Source organism: Arachis hypogaea, chromosome 1 (assembly GCF_003086295.3).
Source record: "Arachis hypogaea cultivar Tifrunner chromosome 1, arahy.Tifrunner.gnm2.J5K5, whole genome shotgun sequence".
Lineage (NCBI taxonomy): Eukaryota > Viridiplantae > Streptophyta > Magnoliopsida > Fabales > Fabaceae > Arachis > Arachis hypogaea.
This window is the reverse complement of record NC_092036.1, coordinates 95,426,900-95,447,022: the sequence shown is the minus strand read 5'-3', so window position 1 is coordinate 95,447,022 and position 20,123 is coordinate 95,426,900. Positions and strand designations below refer to the sequence as shown.

General features: G+C 33.5%; 2 protein-coding genes across 8 annotated transcripts; one reads left to right on the top strand and one right to left on the bottom strand.

Moving 5' to 3' along the window:
- Positions 1–265: 265 nt before the first annotated feature.
- LOC112697444 (protein TRANSPARENT TESTA 9) lies at positions 266–8,334 on the bottom strand. Of its 5 annotated transcripts, none has more exons than XR_011864242.1 (23): positions 8,138–8,334; positions 7,766–8,027; positions 7,585–7,636; positions 7,427–7,503; positions 7,207–7,340; positions 7,000–7,096; positions 6,805–6,862; positions 6,347–6,455; positions 6,097–6,220; positions 5,808–5,994; positions 5,371–5,696; positions 4,708–4,796; positions 4,563–4,633; positions 3,935–4,045; positions 3,756–3,821; positions 3,449–3,586; positions 2,648–2,753; positions 2,485–2,574; positions 2,331–2,389; positions 2,054–2,213; positions 1,517–1,611; positions 1,125–1,291; positions 266–1,020 (listed from the first exon to the last, which is right to left on the bottom strand). XR_011864242.1 is itself a non-coding variant. In XM_025750624.3 (22 exons), exons 2-22 carry the CDS (start codon positions 7,816–7,818, stop codon positions 691–693), a joined length of 2,604 nt encoding a protein of 867 aa, XP_025606409.1. In that variant the 5' UTR covers positions 7,819–8,027; positions 8,138–8,334; the 3' UTR covers positions 266–690. The 5 variants fall into 5 exon arrangements, 3 of the variants coding, with proteins under 3 accessions (XP_025606409.1, XP_025606418.1, XP_025606430.1); XR_011864243.1 differs by having other exon boundaries at positions 2,485–2,556; XM_025750624.3 differs by lacking the exon at positions 1,517–1,611.
- A 5,193-nt stretch (positions 8,335–13,527) lies between these two features.
- LOC140174527 (protein ROOT HAIR DEFECTIVE 3-like) lies at positions 13,528–18,667 on the top strand. Of its 3 annotated transcripts, XR_011864209.1 has the most exons (11): positions 13,528–14,023; positions 14,713–14,893; positions 15,022–15,187; positions 15,631–15,824; positions 15,974–16,104; positions 16,231–16,345; positions 16,783–16,946; positions 17,089–17,193; positions 17,602–17,696; positions 17,972–18,072; positions 18,315–18,667. XR_011864209.1 is itself a non-coding variant. In XM_072199800.1 (6 exons), the coding sequence occupies exons 2-5, from the start codon at positions 16,911–16,913 to the stop codon at positions 18,027–18,029; spliced, it is 294 nt and encodes a 97-aa protein (XP_072055901.1). In that variant the 5' UTR covers positions 15,687–15,824; positions 16,783–16,910; the 3' UTR covers positions 18,030–18,072; positions 18,315–18,667. The 3 variants fall into 3 exon arrangements, 1 of the variants encoding a protein (XP_072055901.1); XR_011864208.1 differs by having other exon boundaries at positions 16,231–16,946; XM_072199800.1 differs by lacking the exons at positions 13,528–14,023; positions 14,713–14,893; positions 15,022–15,187; positions 15,974–16,104; positions 16,231–16,345 and having other exon boundaries at positions 15,687–15,824.
- Positions 18,668–20,123: the final 1,456 nt, after the last annotated feature.

Genomic DNA, 20,123 nt, shown 5'->3' with positions numbered 1-20,123 from the left:
AATTCAGTCATTTTTAATAAAATTGAGATTTTGACGATTTTATTGTTAAGAAGTTAATGGACTACCTTGTCCACAAAATCTACAAAATCCAAACCCCAAATGCAAAGTATCCAGCTCAGAGTGTGAGACGTTGTTTCTACTCAATGCATTGCTTCATAATGCTTCTTTCTCCTTTATTGCATTACGAGATAAAAATGAACAGTACTAACACAACCCAACATAAACATAAGTATATAGCCAGTTGAGCAAGGGGGGAAGAGAGAAATAGGCAAATAGCTTTCATTACACCATATAGTAAGCGTTAGGGCACATTTATACCCCAAAATAAAGAGAAAAGGAGAGAGGAAAGAGGAGGGGGGTGGGGGAGAAGACAAGAAAAAAAAGGGGGAAAAGCTTTCTTTATGGGGTTCCCTCAGATTTACAATTGCTACAGAGCGTACATAATGGAAATAGGGAAAAAGAGATGGGATGACCTAAGTTAGAGCTGCTACAAAATGAGAGGAGCAAGGGCAAAACTTACAAGATCAAGGCAGGGAAAGGCTAGTATACAAAAAGAATGACACTAAGCCACATTTGCTAATCTACAAATCTGCTATATATTTTGGGAGCATATACAAAAGGGTGACGAGACTTAAATAATTTCTCACCCCTCAACCAAACAACCCACTACGGTAAACCAAGCCAAAGAACTTACAATGAATTAGGATGTGTTCTAAACGAAGAGGAATCATCGGGATCACATACAGACGAGCTTGATGAATCTGTTGCAATTTCAAGGTTGAGCAACGGTTTTAATCTTCTATGAACCTCATCACTCTGCAAACCCATCTCTTCAACAATCATCAGTAAAGCAGACTTGCAAGATTCCTCATCCCGGAAAGCTAGTGTCCATCTTCCATCTATCAAAGCTTTTGTCTTTGATTTCCCATTATCATTGAATTTTGCAGGATCCAGAAAGGGCAAAGAGGATGGCCGGATCCGCACATGCAACCATTTCGGATGTTTATCATCAATCTTGGGCTAAACAATAAGAATAAAAAAATTCATAAGACTGTCATATGGAGATTAGCTTAAGTCTACAAACCAACGCCCAGGAAGATAACAGTGTGAGGCAATATACATACGTTACAACCAGCCAAAGGTGCAGCAACCCGAATGACTCCATGGGTCTGCCTCAGTGGCAATTCTTCTGCAAGGACAAGCCACCCAGATGTTCCTACAGAGATTGCAAGAAACCAAAAATGGCGTTCTTTGCCCCTTTCAAAAGCAATTCTACAGGGCACAGCATCACCTGCAAATAGAAAAATAAGAGAAACTTAACAATCAGTAGTTGTGGCCAACTTAAAGTCAGAAGCATGTAGCATTCATAAGTAGAACAGAAAGAAACTACATGGAAAATACAACCTGATGGAACTACAATTCATGTATACAATTGAGAAGTCACTACAATTTACACACTAAGTTATTATTAAGACAACTCAGTCTTTCCTTAAATGTTAAATTTGGAGAAGTTTACCGCCAGGTGTGAAGTTTATTGCCAGCTTTATAAATTTAGGTTGCTTAACCATCATAATCCATTATATGCCATGCCAATTTCCCCAATCCATTTTACTGCTTCAAAATCAACATGAATCTTTCAATATATTATTTCATAAACACACAGTAATTTGAGATGAGAGATCATTTGTTTTGTGCATGACCACTGGCTAGTACAGAAACTTCAAAACAGGCATCTCATTAAATGCCAATGCCAGAATAATTTTGTTGTCAATCATTAGTCCATTACTTGGTTATCAAGGTGAGCATATATTTACTATTGGTTAGGTTTGACTAGTTCCCTTGTGTACATTGTGTTGGATTCTTGGACATCGACTTGCAACTAAGATTACCACTGAGATGTCCTTCCTCTTTTTTCCTTATCTCCCTCTCCTAATTATCTCCCTCTCCTAATTATCTTCATCCTTCCTTTATTGTTCTATCCATCCTACACCGAGTAAAAACCTCAAGTAAAATCAGTGGAAAGAATACAGGATTGGAGTTTCGGACAAATTACCAAGGCTGAGTTCAATGCCTGGCTTTGGGCCCGACACATCAAGCCCACAAGTCTTGGCACGATGATTCACAGGGAGATCCCCAGGAAGATGAATTGGAGGTTGTTCAGGTAAAGGTTTACCAAGAGCGAATATTTGAAGTTGATGTTGCAGTACAAATACCTAAACAGGAAAAAGACACCATCCATGAAGAACAGCAATTAAGAATAGTCCACCGGTATTGGACATCTGTATATTAATCTGCATTTAAAATAAATGAACATAATATAAAGCACAAACCTTCACCAACTCAAGCATTCTTTCTCCAGCAACAAATGATGATTCATCTGGAACATCAACTGTAGAAAAACACACAGGTAATTTAACTACTCAGGCTTCCTTTCATTACAGCAACCAGGCAAAGGAAGTTTTTTTGAAATAGATAGAAGCTTACCTTCAGAAGAGAGCTTGTGTGGTGGCAAAAGCATGCAAGTCCATTCTTTCCGAGGAGATGATGACTCCATTGCTACAGTTTGAAAATTTTCTAGATCAAACACATAAGTAAACTCTTGAACACTACAATAATTAAGCAGCACAATAAATTATATGAAATTCACCTCTTTTACACTTTCTCCACTCTTCACAGAGAACAGTAACAAGAAAGTCGGACCAAATACCTCTAGCCTCCTCCATAAGAGCAGAAGCACAACTATTGTATGAAACCTGCATGAGTAATTTCATCCGGAAATGCATACAACACCACAGATGAGATGAAATTAGTATGTCCCTGGGGCATATATCAAATCTTTTCTTTTTTATCCTTGGTTCATATATGGATTTCTACAATCATGGTTCTAAATGCGGGTTCAATATCAAAGACAATGAGAACATAGAGCAGTGCTCACCAAGACATGGTTTATCAACAAGTGCAATATTTCAAGAAACCCTATTATTAATTCTACTTAATATTCTCCTATTTACTTGTTTCAATTTCTATTTTCTTCAGCATGCAGTATCCTGTCCTTTATACCAGTCACTCACATGGGAATGATAAATTCATATCTGTACTCATGTTATGTACCAGTTCGTCATTAATCATTTAAATCATTGGTACAATTGCACGGTAAAGAATCCCATTGCTATAGATTAAAAAACAAAAATGATTCCATCATAACATTTGTAATGCATGTTAGACTACTAAATAATTTTGTATTGGTATCTTTCTCAAACTACTCAGCTTCCTTTAAAGCTCTACTGAATTGATGTTTCAGAAAGTAGTCTAGAAACTAGAAAGTGACCATCGGTACTTCAATATGGCAAGCATAAATATCAGTTCAACTTAAAAAGCAAAAGTGGGAAGCTTTGATATATCTGTAAAACGATATGCAAATTGCTGGAGAAGACAATTTTGTACGTACTTTCAGCAATTCAAGGTGGTTGCTGTTGAACTCTGACTCACTGTAAGGAAGCAACTGGCGTAGAAGCCAACCACCATCCCACAATGTCTCTGCAGATATATTAGAACGACAGAAGAGGCTAACTAATGCATCAATCACCTGAAAAATACACCATACATGAACATAGGAATTAAAATTTTATTTGGATTTGAATAATGTGGCAAGTTATCCATAGGAACTTTAAAACGGTCTACATAAACTATTGCAAAAACAATAAACAAAGTAAAAATTATATCATAACAAGAACATACTAGAGAGAAAGATTTACCTGAAATCTACGTACAAGAGGACTTGTTCCCACATCAGTAGCCTGAGATGATACTCCATAATGCTCCTGTAAAACATGGTAATTATAAGGAAACCAACTATCAAGCCATGGAGCTTCTAAATATTGGCACCGAGAAGTAAAAATAAAGCAGTTAAGGATGCACAGAGGGAAGTGCAAACCTTGATCTTTTCATGATAATACTCAAGCTCACTACCAATTCCGTCCCTAGCTAAGCTATTTTTGGGAGAAAAAAGTTGCTCTTCACCTGAAGCCTCACCAACCAAAGCTTCCTGCAAGAATATGCAATGCCAATCAGGCATCATATTTACATCAAAATAAAACAAAAATGAATATTACTAGGTTGGCTGGTTTTCAAACCTTCAAACAATAGGCAATTATCCTAGGGCATACATCACAAAAGGTGAATTTTGAACATAACTCACATCAGTTTATATCGTAAAATCAACCATTGTGTCAGTTCACTTATAATTCAGCTCTCATACTGATCAAGGCAGTCTATGCCACTTAATCCTTTCAATTGTCGGCTTAATAGCTTACTTCTCCAGAAGTGATTATGATCTAAGCCTCTAACTTAACATGCCACCCACTCGAGCACTCTCTTCCTCCACCACTACTTTAGGAAGCACCCGACCCACACCAAGAACACAAGTGATAGGTGCCCTTCAAGCCCACCCCAAACACGTTAAATGAATCTACTATACCAAGAAACTAAGCAGTGCAGAGTGCAGAAGCCCATCGTAAAATTTTACATACTAGAAATAAGTTAAATGGAAGAATGTGCCTTACCAATAAGAGTTTCTTGTGTTGTTTACGTTGGGGTAGAATTCCAAGTCCATCTAGCATTGACTCGTCAAGTTCTACAAAATGAGATATATCAACATACACAGAAAGGGATGTAATGGTAAGGCAAACAAACACACAGTAGCACAACCTTTAGTTTGCAGCAGGGTTGCAAGCAGACCCAAAGAACCCAACACTTCAATATCGTTCCCTTTTGTTACATATGCTAGCAAAACTTCCCTACATCAATCATAGAAGTCATTAAAGGCACTCAAGACGTGAAGTTTTGATCACAACTTAAAGTAGCACAGCTGCATCAAAAAACTTGTTTTTAACATACTTTAAAATGTATTATGTCAATTTCGATGTGTACATAAGTACACACAACAATTTCAAATCAATATCAAGCTTTATAACAATAGACTTTCTATACAATGGTAAGTCTAGTAAAAAAGATAAAAATAAAGAGAAGTTACCTAACGATGTAAGCTTGTTTGAACTTACATTGATAACTTGACCTAGATCATACATATATAAACTCCTAAGTTGCAATTTGCTGTATTGAAATATTTTTTAACTCTACGAGCATCATCAAAAAGATGTATGTATGTGTGAACCAAAAAGCTAGTAATTTCTCTAATACAACACAGTATGATACACTCATTAACATATCCAGGACTGTTTGGGCAGGAATGATACACTCATTTACATTTACATGCCCAGTTCCAGTGACAAGCAGGAAAACAAAGAGAGAGAACAGTTCTTGGTGTAACTTGACATTAGTACAAGAAAATATGACTTAAATGCCTTTTACCTTAAAGACAAATTTGAACTGCTACAATCATTTTGTGAGTGAGCATGGGCTGAATGAAACCCTGAAGAACTAGGTATGTATGGAGCATTGACCATCGAACATCTTGGATCGTAGCTGTTAAGATTATCATTTTCTGACACTTCAGTTTTAGATGTGAAACCATCACCAGATATATGACCATTGAATTTACCCCAAGAACTCTGTGTAAAGGCCTCTAAGGGATAAAAAAGAGCAGCAGCTATGGTATTTGCCAAATCTTTGATTTTGAGTATCCTCAGTATGCAACAAAGTAAGTAGAGAGAAGTGACAACACCACTTTGCATTTCCTGGATTAATGTACTACTAAACATTAATAAGAACCAGCTACATAATAAGAACAAAAATCTACCTAAGTGGATCCAGGTGAAATAAGAATGTCATAAAGTGAGGTTTCATACATTATCACCAACTATCCTCAAGGAAGGAAAAAGTAACGGAAATATCAGAACCACCAGAAAGCTGTCCGTTATTAGCGTCCCAATATCAGGTATTCCCGCGGAGACAATATCACTGAAGTAGTACAGGTTATCCTCAATGTCATCAACAGCTGCAATTATTGTAGAGGTTGAATCTGGTCCCGGATTTCTGTCTCAGTATTTAGTAATGAAGTAACCACAATTGCTCTTTCAGGACACAAGAAAGTCTTAAACTACAAGATGAAAGAGAGATAAAACTTATGAAGCTTACGTCAAAGTATCAGAGACGAGTTTATTAAAATCCATGCTCTGCTTCCTAAAAAATGAAATCAAGTTTGAGAAGTAATCTGCATGAGGTGCACTGGTTATATATCTATTTACAGCATCGTCGCCAACTGAAAATTAAGCAGAATATGTCATAAGAAATCATAATTTTCATAAAAAAGAACCAAGTTCTGGAAGGAAATGAAGAAAATAACAAATACAGAGTTCAGGGTTTATGTAAAACAGCAAAATCTCACCGTGATAAACATTAAGGGTTACAGTTCGTACTGCAGTGCGAACCATGTTCTCCTCATGAAATGCAAACCTTATGGCCTCAACATACAGTGGAAACGAGACAATTTCATCCTAATTCATAGAAAGATAAAGTGAAAATGCTTGGACATCTCAAATATATAAAGCCAGTTCTCTCTCCTGTCTTCCCCATCCAAAAGATAAATTCTTTCTTTAAAAGAGAAAAAGAGCAATCAACTATTCTTAAAAGAAAACCTATTTGAATACAAATCCACTTAAGGTAGAAAAGCCAGTATCATTGTCAATCTTGTATAGTCAAAGCCTCAAAGGCATACAATTTCAGTGCCTCATAAATCATAAACACAATAGTTGCTAATCAAGTATGTTTAAGAGAATATTATGCAATTCTAAGAGATTTCAAATCATCACCAGAAGACAAATATTCTGAGAGCATAAATCTTACATCACAAGTCTTCACAAGCAGAGAAATTGTGTTCTTGTTCAGCTTTCCACTTATTGCCCTACAAAAACCAACACACAAATAGCCAGGGATATGATTAGCAATGCCAATGGGAAAGATGTAAAACAGGTTTTACACAGTGCAACCATCAACAGCACTCGTCAATAAGATTAATTAGAGTGAGAGCTCAAAACAAACCTTAAAAAAGATATGTAGTATGACAATAGTTCTTCATTCCGAAAGTCAAACGAATACGTTATCAGGTAGTTCATATGTTCGTTACTGAACATATAATCTGCAAAATTTTCAGCAGAGAAATATCATTAAGCCCACCAACATGCTTAAATCTGATTGAAAGACCAAGTAAACTGCAGAACAGGGAACTTCACTAGCTTATTAACTCACATATAGCATGTTCACTTCTAAGGTTCTGGATCATAATGCTCACTGTTTGCAGCAACTGAAGTGGAACGCTACTGATCCTGCTCAGCTTTAGTATTCGCACAAGCTCGCCCATGACTTGCTTTTCCATGAAGTGTCTGCCACAATCCAGGAGATATATATAAACTTGCACACCATAACAAATACGTAATGGAACATAACCACTAAGAATTAGGAATCTCACTCAAAAAATCTAGGATCGTGCTGGTCGCCATATGTTATCAATTCCGCAATCGATCTCAGTGCCTCAATAACAAAATCCTTCCCCACACAAAACACAACAAAATTCAGAAAACTGGAATTGACAAAGCTCTTAAGCTGATACGGAGCTAATCGTGTTACCTTGTTAATCTCATTAACAATTTGAATCTTTGTCAATTGATCAGTTAAGTACCTAAACACCAGAATTCAAATGAATAACTCAGTAAAAGCACGAATTAACCAGAATTCTTCGAGATTCAGAATGCGGTTATGAATAATTTGAGCGAATTGGAGATAAACGAGGGGGAATGAGGAGTGTGACCTGAGTTGATCTAACGAGAAACGATCTCTGGATCTCCAGAAGGATAACCACATGGTTGTGTAGAATCAAGCGTCGAAATCGAGCTCAATTGAATTCATCCTGCATCGAAGATTGAAACTGCTCGTCGATCTTCGCGAGCAGCTTCGGTCGGAAGAGAGAGAAAGAGAAGGAAGAGATAGTAGGGTTCTGGAATCTGGAGAGATCGTGCGTGTTGCCCGAAAAAGTGAAGACTGAGTTTTCGATTTATGAAAGCTAGTGCAAACTGCAAAATTGCAAATAAATAACTAACAAGAACAATAATAAATAATGATGATAATAACAATAAATATTTAAATAGTGAATGATGAATGAACAGAAAACACAACAACACACCACAACTGAAGGTGGTGGAAGGAAGTGCCGTATCGAAGTTCGAAGGGGAAACTGGGGGATTTCTTTTTCAAAATTTAATTAATTGTTAATTGATTGGGTTAATGCAATTCGTAATACATGGACATGGAATATGCCAGAATGGAATGACATGCGTTACTCTTGCGTTCTGTGGAGGTTAATGTCAACTACAAGACACGGAGGATAATGGACCTTTTTTTTGGTCTTGAGGATAATGGACCATTAACCAAGCCAAATTCCAAAACAATTAAAACAAAACCAAGCTCCGAATTGTTACGATATGTTATTCTTTCCGGCCCGGGAATGTATTTGGGCCGGTTAGTTGATTATTTTAAAACGAGTTCCGCTAGGGAACAACTAGGATCCAGTCAACTTCTGCCAACTTTTTAAAGGATTTGATTTCGAAACCCGCCTTAATAAAGGTAAGTTGATATATATGAATATTTTTTTTGCTAAACATTATGATGTTTCTTTTTGATACTAAATAGATGTTTTTTAATGTATTTTTCGAATTTTTTGTATTACTGGTGTGGATATTTCTATTTTTTTAAGAATTATATGATTTTTTTTAATTCTATAGCTGAAGATTTCTTTTGTTAAACATTAGGATGTTTTTTTATATTAAATGAATATTTTTTTATATATTTTTATAATTGTTTAAAAACAGCCCTTACTCCACTTCTCATTCTTTTTTAATTGTGGGTGACTTTAACACCATCACCAACCACCTAAAAAAGGTTGGAGGTGGCATTGAATTAGCATCTTCCATTGCTAGTCTCACATATTTTATTGATAGCAATGAGCCGCACGACCTTAATATGATGGATAGGCCTTTCACGTGAACTAATAGACGAAGGAAGGATGCACTGGTTGAAGTACTACTTGAAAAAATGCTAGCATAACAGAGTTGGATTGATCTTTACAATTCAGATGCAGTGTTTCAATTATTAGGGAATGACTTAAATAACTCCCCAGTACTATTAGAATCAAGCCAAGTTCAAATTTTAGGAGAGGTGGTGTGGCATAGAGGAACTTAGAAATCTGGTTATGAATGCTTGGAGTTCCCAAATTAAAAGTTCAACTATGTTCATTTTGACTCAAAAGATGAAGATTTACCGCCACAAAATAGTCAAATGGCAGTAGGAGACCAAACAAAAAGACAAGGAGGTACATTGATGACCTTCTTAAGAAGTTACTGGAGATGTGCTTTACTGGAATAAATGGGTGTTCCAAAAGAATCGGACAAGAACAAGATCGTCTTTATGTATGGTGTTTTTGTTGAGATTGACCGGTGTATAACTTGTTCGCCGATGAATACTTGTAAGCTCTTTGTCAAGATGAGGTATATGTCGGCAATGAAAGAACAAGAGGGTGGGTACCTGCAAAAGACACTCCAACACTCAAGTCAGTAAGTGTTTATGAGGTATAAGAATAATTCTATAAATATAGAATGTAAGACTTGAAATAGAAGTTATCATGTGTTGTATATTATAATAATTCTATAGAATGTATATAGAATATATCTAAAATAATGTCTCTAGAATGTATATAGAATGTCTGATGTATATAGAAATTGGTGCCTTTTATAGGCATAGAGTTGATGAATAGAGTTGATGGTATGACCGTTGATCATTAAGTCAGAATAATGGTCATTAAGTCGGTAATGAAAGTGTCGGTTATAGAATGAATGATAATTAAGGCCGAGTTATAACTTATAATGTACAATAAAAACTAAGTTATAAGGTGACAGATTATAGCCCCCAAGTTTTGTCTGCCAATCATATGATCCAGGCTAAGCTTAGAAAATAAAATTATTTATAACTCGATTAAAAGATAAGCGAATAATGATATATGAGCCCCCAAGCTTAGTCGGGTTATTATGTCGGCACTTATTCAAAAAATAATTGAGTGATAAGAGTCATTCAATCAAGATAGTTGTGTGGGTGATACTTTTCTGCTTAAGAATAATTTTAGCATTTGATTGTATGTGAACTGAAAAGTTCAGAGATGGATATCCATTGACGGAATCGATTGTATGATCCGAGGATATAATGGTTAATTGTCTTGGAAATTTTTTCGGCCCACAACAACTTATTGATGAATTTATCGCTCAAAGCAATTAGTTATTTGTATATTTATAATTTATAGCGAAGGTCTGACATGAATAAGATAAACTGAGAAAATTGAATATTACAGAATCACAACATATATTGAATAATATATATTGTAAAAGTAAAAGAGTTCAAAGTAAAAAAATATATCTTGAAAATTGATAATTATAGAGAAGAATATGACATGTATGAATGTCATACATGTCAAATGTGAAATTTTGAATTTTGTTTTGTAGGACATGTTTTAATTTGATAATAAAATAATAAGATAACAGTCATATAATAATATAATAAATTTTATTTAGCTACGAGGTATATTTCTTGTGTAAAAGTAACAAATTTGCATGTTTGTAACTATTCTTTGTTTAATAACTTTCTGCATTAAACAAATAGTAAAATAAAATTTAATAGCATAAAATAAATAGTGTAACAGTTTATACAATTAATTTTTTATGGAATTCAATTTTAAGATTTGAACTCATCATTATCGTCATTTAATTGTATAAATGAAATCATTAAGCAATAAGAATATAATACATAATGAAATAAAAATGCAATTGACATGGTTGTTATATGTCATTATTGTATAGAACATATATTGAGATTTGAATATAACTAATAAATCAGTAAATATTAGTTACACAAAATATAAATACAAAAGTATGTTGAATAAAATATATAATTTTACTTGTGTAAATAGAGAACTTTGAAAAAGTAAGCAAAATTGATAAATGAGTTTTGTGCTCGAATTGATTGAAAATCGAGTTTGTTCTCGGATTGATTGAAAGTCGAGTTTGTTCTCAGATTGATTCATTGATCGATTATGAGATGTGAAATGTTATGATACGTAAAAATGAAGCAATTTGAATGTATAAAGTACATACTTTATGAAAAGTTACGATAGATTATATTTTCATAAGAGGTATTAAATAAAATCTTCAAAAAAGATTGTTAAAATTGGCTCAAAAATTTGAATGTAAATCAAATTTTATGAACCTAAAGGGAGTGGGAACGAATTATTTTATTCGTCCCCACAGACGGCGCCAATTGTTCTTGCTGAGATTGGCCAGTGTATAACTTGTCCGCCGGTGAATACTTGTAAGCTCTTTGTCAAGATGAGGTATATGTCGGCAATGAGAGAACAAGAGGATGGGTACCTACAAAAGACACTCCGACGCTCAAGTCAGTAAATGTTTAAGAGGTATAAGAATAATTCTATAAACATAGAATATAAGACATGAAATAGAAGTTATCATGGGTTGTATATTATAATAATTATATGAATATAGAATGTATATATAATATATCTAAAATAATGTCTCTAGAATGTATATAAAATGTCTGGTGTATATAGAAATTAGTGTCTTTTATAGACATAGAGCTGATGAATAGAGTTGATGGTATGACCGTTGATCATTAATTAAGTCAGAATAATGGTCTTTAAGTCGGTAATGAAAGTGACGGTTATAGAATAAATGATAATTAAGACCGAATTATAACTTATAATGCACAATAAAAACCAAGTTATAAGGTGACGGATCACATGGTTTTGCTTCTTCGACGTCGAATTTTTTGAGAGAGAAAATTTGTGTGTATTGTTGTTGGGGGTGTACAGATTAGTATAGAAGAGAAGGAGAATGTTTTTATAGTTTTTAATTAAGTTTAATTAATCAGTTTCTAATTAATTTAAACGTGTATTTTGTATTTTAATATATATTATGTATTAGTATTAATGTTTTAATAGCTGATTTTATTATATATCTAACATAATTATAATTGTATTAAGATATAGTAAATGTATATTTTAAAGAATACTTAAGTTAAGGAATAATTTATAACATTATCATTACTAGTATATCAATAGGTACTAGGATGTCTATTGATTATTTTTTTATTTATTAAATATGTATAAAAATAATAAAGACTGATTTAGTTGAGATAGTAATTATCTTATAATATAAACAAAAGTCTTGAATTCAAATCTTAAAAATAATATTTTTTTATGAATCATATTAACAAAAAAGTATTTTGATAAAAGAAAATTGGACCCTATAGTCCTTTTTGTATTTCTATTATATATAGTGTAGAATTATAGATAACAATATGCAAGCTAATTATATATAAATACACTATCATCAAACCAAATGCTTATATCTATAAAACATCTAAGATAATAGGTTATTTTTGATCGAGTTAAATATTTTTTTAATATGACAAAATACTTATATGATATAATTATATATTGAAAGTAGCTAGCGGAGAAAAAGTGCTTATTATTAATAAATCTTTTGCATTAGGATTTAGAGTACAATCTTTGTTATTTTGATCTCATAATTAAGTAAGAAAAATTACAGAAAATTAACTTTTAATTGATTAATATTAATTAATTTTAATATTTAAATTTAAAAATTAATATAAAAATTTATGATTTAAAATTTAAAATTTAAGATAAATAATTTTTTTTACAAAAATTTTATCTAACATTACTCTCTCTCCATATATATTGATATAGTCATCTTTTGTTATCCATTATTTATTTTGGTCTTAGGCGTCCCCTAATTTTGATCCGTAAAAGATTATATTATTATATAATATTTCAGGTATATGATATATTTTATTTTATTGGTTTAATAAATATTTAATTAAAATAATAAAATAAAAAAAGTTATATAATTATTTTGAAATATAACTATTACGATGGATAATCGGAGATTAGTGGGTTGAATTCGTAAGGTTGGCCCAATCGTTTGAGGGGAGAGGTCTTATGACCGGGTTCCGTCTAGGAGCCTCCGTTCAACTTGTGTACGTGTAAAGGAATGTGGGTGGTACCTGCAAAGATACTCCGATACTTAAGTTAGCAAAGATCTAAACAAGTTTAAAGAGTATGAGAACTTAGAGATACCTGAGGAGTATTAGCGTACTTATAGTAATGAATTCATAATCATCATTGAAGTGGTTCCACTTTTTAAGAAGGATAACCGTCCTTTTATTTTAGGGAGGTTGAGATTTAACTCCTAAAAGTGAGTTAAAAAATTTTAGAGACAGTTACATTTTCAAATAGGTGTTATCTGCTAGTCAATCTATGTTCCCGTCGTAGCGAAGTCTCACTACTACATTATAGACATTTAGTAACATTTATCGGTTAACATTTTAATAAATGTTAGTAATTATCGTAAAATTAAATTTTAGATAACATTCATATTTAAACGTTAGTAAATATCATTAAATTTTTATAAAACTTACAAAAACCCGTTACCTATTCTCAATAGCTCTGAAAAATCAAAATGAAAACCCTTATCCCATGAAATCCCCTCGCAAAAACCGCTCACAATTGTTCTCACTCTCACTCTCATGTTGTGAAACCACCTCTTGCTCTTCCTCAGTCATCTCTTGTTTTGCCTCTCCGATCCCTCGCTCCGCCTCATCGATCTCACAATTCGTAAATTGAAACCACAATTGCGTGATTCCTCGTCTTCGCCACCGTCGCAGGCTCTCATCGGAATCTGGAATGACCTGGAGGAGATCAGCGGTAGCTTCAAGAACTCTCTATCGCTTCTCTCGTCCAACAGAGCCGTCACGGGGATCTCCAAACTCGCCTCTCAGCTGTTGCAACTGGAGCCCGACCACAAATGGCAAGGTGACGGCGACGGCGACGGCGACGCGGTGCCTGTTACGACAGAGGAAACTGTTCGTTTCGTCAAGGAAATTTCCACGCGACCTGATTGTTGGACTGAATTCCCCTTGCTATTCCATCATGGTAATACTTCAAACTTCCCTTCCTTGCTAAGATCATGATTCTCTATCTCTCTTTCTGATTATGAATTGTAATTGCTTGATTTATTAATTGTTTGCTGTCCTATTAATTGACGTTTTAATCTGTTCCAGAAGATACATATTAGTTTCACATAGTTCGAAGTTTCACAATTAAATGAGTCCTGAATCCTGATCAAGTTGAATTGAGCAGAGAGAAATCGCTTCATATCACTCATTTTGTCATATATCTTGGAAAACCTATATATTTTGCACCTTTATGTTTCTTATGTGGTAAGCGTATAACCTAGTTTACCTTCATGCTGTTGCTGCTCCTTCATGACAGAATTTGCTGTTCTTTGTACTGAAACCGAATATTAAAGCTCCACTGTTGTATATTGTTGTAATATTTGTAATCAACTAACCTTAGAATTATGACTGGGGGGAACTCTAGGAGTAATTGCTGCGATACATATTGCAAAGACGTTATTCCATGTTGTGAAACTAATTGACCCCTTGTCAATATAGAGTCTAAAGTGGTCACCTAATCATGTCCTTCTAGCATATCTTCAATCTCTTGTCAATATGAGCTCATGCTTAATTTACAACTAGGAATAAGGTACATCAATCATATTATTTGTATGACTTTTGAACTATTTGGTTACTTTGTTTTAACTCTTGCCTGGTTTTCTTTAGGTTATTTCATAGGCACTCTATTGCAAGACCTGCTCCCTTAGCATCACTTTGTTTTAACTCCTTAAGTTGAACTATTTAAGGAGAAAGTGTGGACAAGATTTCCACCTGAAGGATCCAAGTACATGCCACCGTATCCATCAGCCGAATTTAAGTGGAAGGAGTACTGTCCAGTAGTTTTTAGGTCAGCTCTCTTAATTTGTTGTTGCCACAAAGTTATTTATCCACATTGCACAGTTCTTCAACAAAAGTGTAATTTTGGAATGAAGACTCTTGATTTATACTAACTTGTGCATCTCACTCTAATCTAAGAGCTCTTAGGAAGCTATTCAATGTGGATCCAGCTGATTACATGTTATCCATATGCGGAAATGAAGCTCTTTGTGAACTTTGCTCCCCCGGAAAAAGTGGAAGCTTCTTTTACTTGACGAATGATGACCACTACATGATTAAGACAATGAAGAAAGCTGAACTAGAAGTGAGTTCAATCTTGTCACAGTACACTTGCAATTAATTTCTTATAAAACATGCCAGGAAAGCATGATGTTATTTGAATTGTTATGCCGGATTTCTTTGCAGTCTCTCTTGAGAATGCTTCCTGCCTACTACACTCATTTTTGAACTTATCAAAATACAATGGTGACAAAGTATTATGGTTTGCATTATGTCAAATTTAGTGGACATATCCAAAGAAAAGTACATTTCCTATAGTGAGTGTCAGCATAACATAAACTTATCCAAAAAATGAGGCCTCATTCTTTATTTCTTTCACTTATTAAGTTGATCAAAGCTTCAGAGTGGTTGGTATTAACTAGTGCACATTCTAATAGGATAACAGAGCTCTATAGTTTAACAGAACTATGAAATGTGAGATATAATCTTTAGAAATTGAACATAATAATATCATGTTTGATTTTCCAGGTTTGATTTATCATAATGGGAAGCCTTTTCTGTTCTAAATATAGCACCCATAGACGCTATGATCTTAAGGGATCTTCACTTGGTCGGACAACCGATAAGCCTGAGACTGAGCTCAGTGAAACAACTATCCTTAAGGATCTTGATCTAAACTTTATATTCCGGCTGCAACCGTCTCAATTTGAAGAATTCTGCAGGTGATTAATGATTTCAGCACTCAATTTATCATTTTGCCTTGGAAAGCTAGCCTGTTAAGTGGAACAATAGCAAACTCCAAATACATTTTGCAGTTTTAATTTGTTTCTTCACTGTAAGCTTATCATATCTGCATATACTTGTTATCCAGTCAAATTGATAGAGACTGTGAGCTTCTAGAACAGGAGGGAATTATGGACTATAGTTTGTTAGTAGGTATTCATTTCAGACATATATCACCAGATGGGGAACTTGTTCCTTGTGGATCTGAGAATCTTATTGGTAAATTTCTTATTTCAACACTATCCCCATTTCAAAATAACTGTCAATTTGGATTAAGTGATACAATAAAAAATTGTGTTTAATGTTTCTTGTGTTTGTGTTCTTTAAAAATCTTGTTTACTTCAGGAAAAGCCAAAAAGTCAAGGTTTCTGTTATTATTATTATTAGCCAAAGATGGTTCACTATGATACACTCCACTAGGCCTTTCCTATTTAGAGTTTATCAAGAGATTGCAAAACATGTAAGCCTAATGGTAATTTGCTTCAAATCATTCACTTGTGTTAATCACTCTTATCTTCTTAGGCTGCTGCTGCCCTAGAGGGTGTCAGGGATATTAGTTTTTTTTTTTGTGACTATATTCAACTTATTAGTTTATATCAACTTGAATCCATTTCATGATAATGTATATACAATAACAGAGCTATATATAGCAGAAAACTAGAGTTGAGTACAATTGTTAGTACCGTTTTAGAATTATTAGTACTTGTATATATACTTTATTATTTTATATCATTATATTTTTTTGTTATATGGATTATTATTGTTATAAATAGGAAGATCCTAGTACCACTTGATCGATGTCTAATTTTAATTGAAGGCTATGACATGACTATGAATACTATTTGTTGTTTGTTTGTGTTGCGTTTTGATTTCTGAAACAAATTTAACTTATTGCAGTCTTTGAAGTTACTGTCTGTCATGCTGTTATTCGTTTGGATGATGGTGATACTGATAATATTGAGAAAACATTAGCAGTTGCATTGATAGATTCATCAAGCAGTAATGTTACTGATAGGAGCATCACAATGGTTGATCCGCTAGCTTCTAGCACATGGGAAAAGGCAAGTTTTTATTGCCTACATACGTATATCTCAACATTGCTAAAGACTGACTTCGTTAGTATGTATTTGAAATTCTAAAATGGTCTCTATATGTTTTTCTAGTAGTGCTGACTAGTTGTCTTGATTGAATTTTGTTGTTTAGGTACCATTCTCTAAGACATTGATTACACCTGTCCAGTGCAAATCTTTGTGGAGGCAATTCAAGACAGAGACAGAATACAGTGTCTCTCAGGCCATTTCTGCACAGGCATGACATGTACCTTAACTTTTTGAGAGTTTCTTTATGCAAATAAAAATTAAGAAAAACTATTAGAACAAAATTAGACTTAATTTAAACCCTAATCTTTATTTCAGATGTTTTATATTTTAAGTTGTAGCTGGAACCAACTATTAAGTTGCACAAAAGAAATGAGGCAAGGCTATACTTATATCTTTCCAGTTTGTATGCTACCTGAAATATACCGTTCTTGAACTGGTCCAAAGAATTTTGCCTGTTTAGGTTCCATGTGTAAGCTACAGATAATGATTTGCAAACTAGCTTATATAATTAGTTTCACAAATATCATCGATGCATATTTAATCAAAGAATTTAAATTTTGTTCTCATTAGAAATCTATTTGTTAATTTATTTTTGTAATATTATTTGGATTTTCAGGAGGCCAACAAGCGTAATAACAACTGGTTACCTCCTCCATGGGCAATACTTGCTTTGATTATTCTCGGATTTAAAGAATTTATGACACTCTTAAGGTGCACATCAATTGAACTCATCTAATATGTACTTTATTTCTTTCTTTTTCCATTTCGTTCAATAATAAAGGCTATATTTTTACTCACTCTTAACAACACACCTCTACCTGCAGCAGCTTCAGTGTAAAGTAGTAAAATTGTAGTTTTGAAATAAGAATGTATTTTATTGTACATAAATTATTGGATGGGAAGTTTAATAATAAAGAAACCACCTTGTTTCCATCTGACTGTTCTTTTCAATTGTTCTTACTCAATTTTGGTATTTCCCGTGACAGATATCCATTGTATTTGCTTGTCATCTTTATTGGTTATCTTCTCATCAAAGCCCTATGAGTGCAACTGGACATTATGGGTGAATTTCGCCATGGAGCTGAGAGTATAATTCCTCGTTGTCATATATTGTTCAATTCATTAATCATAATTATAATTATTTGGTCTATTCACCACCTTGGTTACTGAGTTTTAGATCACATACACACGTGACACGTCAGTAACATCAAGCTGGGGATTCCATAAATAGTCCTTTAGTTGAGCTACTGCCTACCAGCTCTTATTAAATGTTCACTAGGTATTTAACCATCTATATAAAAGCCTTATTTCGTACTTGTTTACTTTCAGCTGCCGGGACTCTTATCCTTGTCTACCAAATTCGTTCCAACTGTCATGAACTTTATGAAAAAACTAGCAGACGAGGGTGTAGATAACAATACTCGCAGAAATCCACCAAAAGGCGACTGAGTTAATATATTCAATTGCATAAGAAGGCAGCGATGGATTTTTTGCAGGTTCGTGGTCTCTGCGTGCTGCAGGAAGTTGGGGAGACCGAGTTAGAGCTTCAGATTGTCAATTACTCATGTTTTATGTATTGTATATCACTTTTCCTTTTCTTTTTTATATAGAATATTCATAGAGTTTAAGTGCTATAAGTATTTTTTTCTCATTTTATTTGCATCACGAAACAAACTTGTACAATGATTATTGATTAATGAAAGTCTATAAAAATTTCATTTTTTGAATTTGTGAATTTAATGAAATATTTTATGTTGTAGTAATTAATTTTAGTATATTTATATTGTGTATAATATAAAATAAAAAATAGTATAATATAACTAAAAAATATTACTAAAGATTTTTTGTAACATTTTTTAAGTGTTAAAAAAAATATCTATGATAACATTTTTCTAAGTGTTATAAATTATAAAAAATATCCACGGTAATATTTTTTTAAGTGTTACATAAAATATCTATTGTAATATTTTTTAAGCGTTACAAAAAATATCTATGATAATATTTTTTAAGTGTTACAAAAAATATCTATTGTAACATTTTTCTAAGTATTACCAAGAAATGTCTATTGTAACATTTTTCAAAATATTACTATAGAATATCTTTTGTAACATTTTTACTAAATGTTATTAAATCTTTAAAAAAATGTTAGTAAAACTTTTTAGTAACATAGTGTATATTTAACATTTGCTAAAATGTTACTAATATTCATAGGTAACATTTTAATATGATTTAGTAATATTTTTTAAATGTTAGTAAAAATCAAGTATGTAGTAGTGCCTGCGTCGAACCCGACCTCATACGAGAAGGTCGGTTGCAGAGGGATATCAATCTCATGGATTGGGCCTTTTTATTTTAGTTGGACCTGGGCCTAGGTGTTGGATCAGGGTATGAATAATAACCAATTTGATGAAAGTTGATTTTTATAAAAATAAATTAGAATTCAGTCCTCTCTTTCTACTTATGAAGTTTTTTTTTTACTCACCATCAATAATTTAATTAAAAAAAATTAAGAAGACAAAAAAAATAGATAAAGTGAATTCTTTCTAATATCATTATTATTATGGATCAAGGTTAGTAACTTTTTTTATTTTTATTTGTGATAATCATAAATTTTAAAATCTTTCCTATTGTTCATACCCTGCCCCAATAACAAAGGCCCAGGATCAAGCAAAAGACCTAATCCCAAGGGTTGGGCCTCGCCAGTACCAATCTCCATCCTATGAAGTCGGTACTCATCACGACCTGCTCTAAGGAAGTCGGGAACGAGGTTAGCTGGCGGATAAACACTCATTCAAATGAGTAACTGCCTCTAGAATCTCTCTAACCACTTCCACGAGCCATATCTTAACCTCCCTAAGATAATGGGACGGTTAAACAACCTAAAAATATGGCACTACTTCAACGGTGGTTATTGGTTCACCACTATAAATACACTGACACCCCTCAGGTATCTCTAAGTTCCAATACATTCAAAAACCTGCTTAATCCTTTGCTGACTTAAGCATCGGAGTGTCTTTGCAGGTACCACCCCCCATTCCTTCACACGTACAAGTCGGACGGATGTTCCCGAGTTGCAGATCCACTTGAAATCTCCTCCTTCATACGTTTGGGCCAATCAACGCCATCCAGCCCATTAAT

Excerpts from the sequence above, each read along its gene's own strand:
- LOC140174527 (XM_072199800.1), top strand. The coding sequence starts at position 16,911 with ATGGTTGATCCGCTAGCTTCTAGCACATGGGAAAAG. Across the intron at positions 16,947-17,088 it reads CTTCTAGCACATGGGAAAAG|GTACCATTCTCTAAGACATT; the intron begins GCAAGTTTTTAT and ends TTTGTTGTTTAG. Across the intron at positions 17,194-17,601 it reads CTCAGGCCATTTCTGCACAG|GAGGCCAACAAGCGTAATAA; the intron begins GCATGACATGTA and ends TTGGATTTTCAG.
- LOC112697444 (XM_025750624.3), bottom strand. The coding sequence starts at position 7,818 with ATGTGGTTATCCTTCTGGAGATCCAGAGATCGTTTCTCGTTAGATCAA. Across the intron at positions 5,995-6,096 it reads CTCGTCTCTGATACTTTGAC|AAATCCGGGACCAGATTCAA; the intron begins GTAAGCTTCATA and ends ATACTGAGACAG. Across the intron at positions 2,575-2,647 it reads GTGGAGAAAGTGTAAAAGAG|AAAATTTTCAAACTGTAGCA; the intron begins GTGAATTTCATA and ends TGTTTGATCTAG.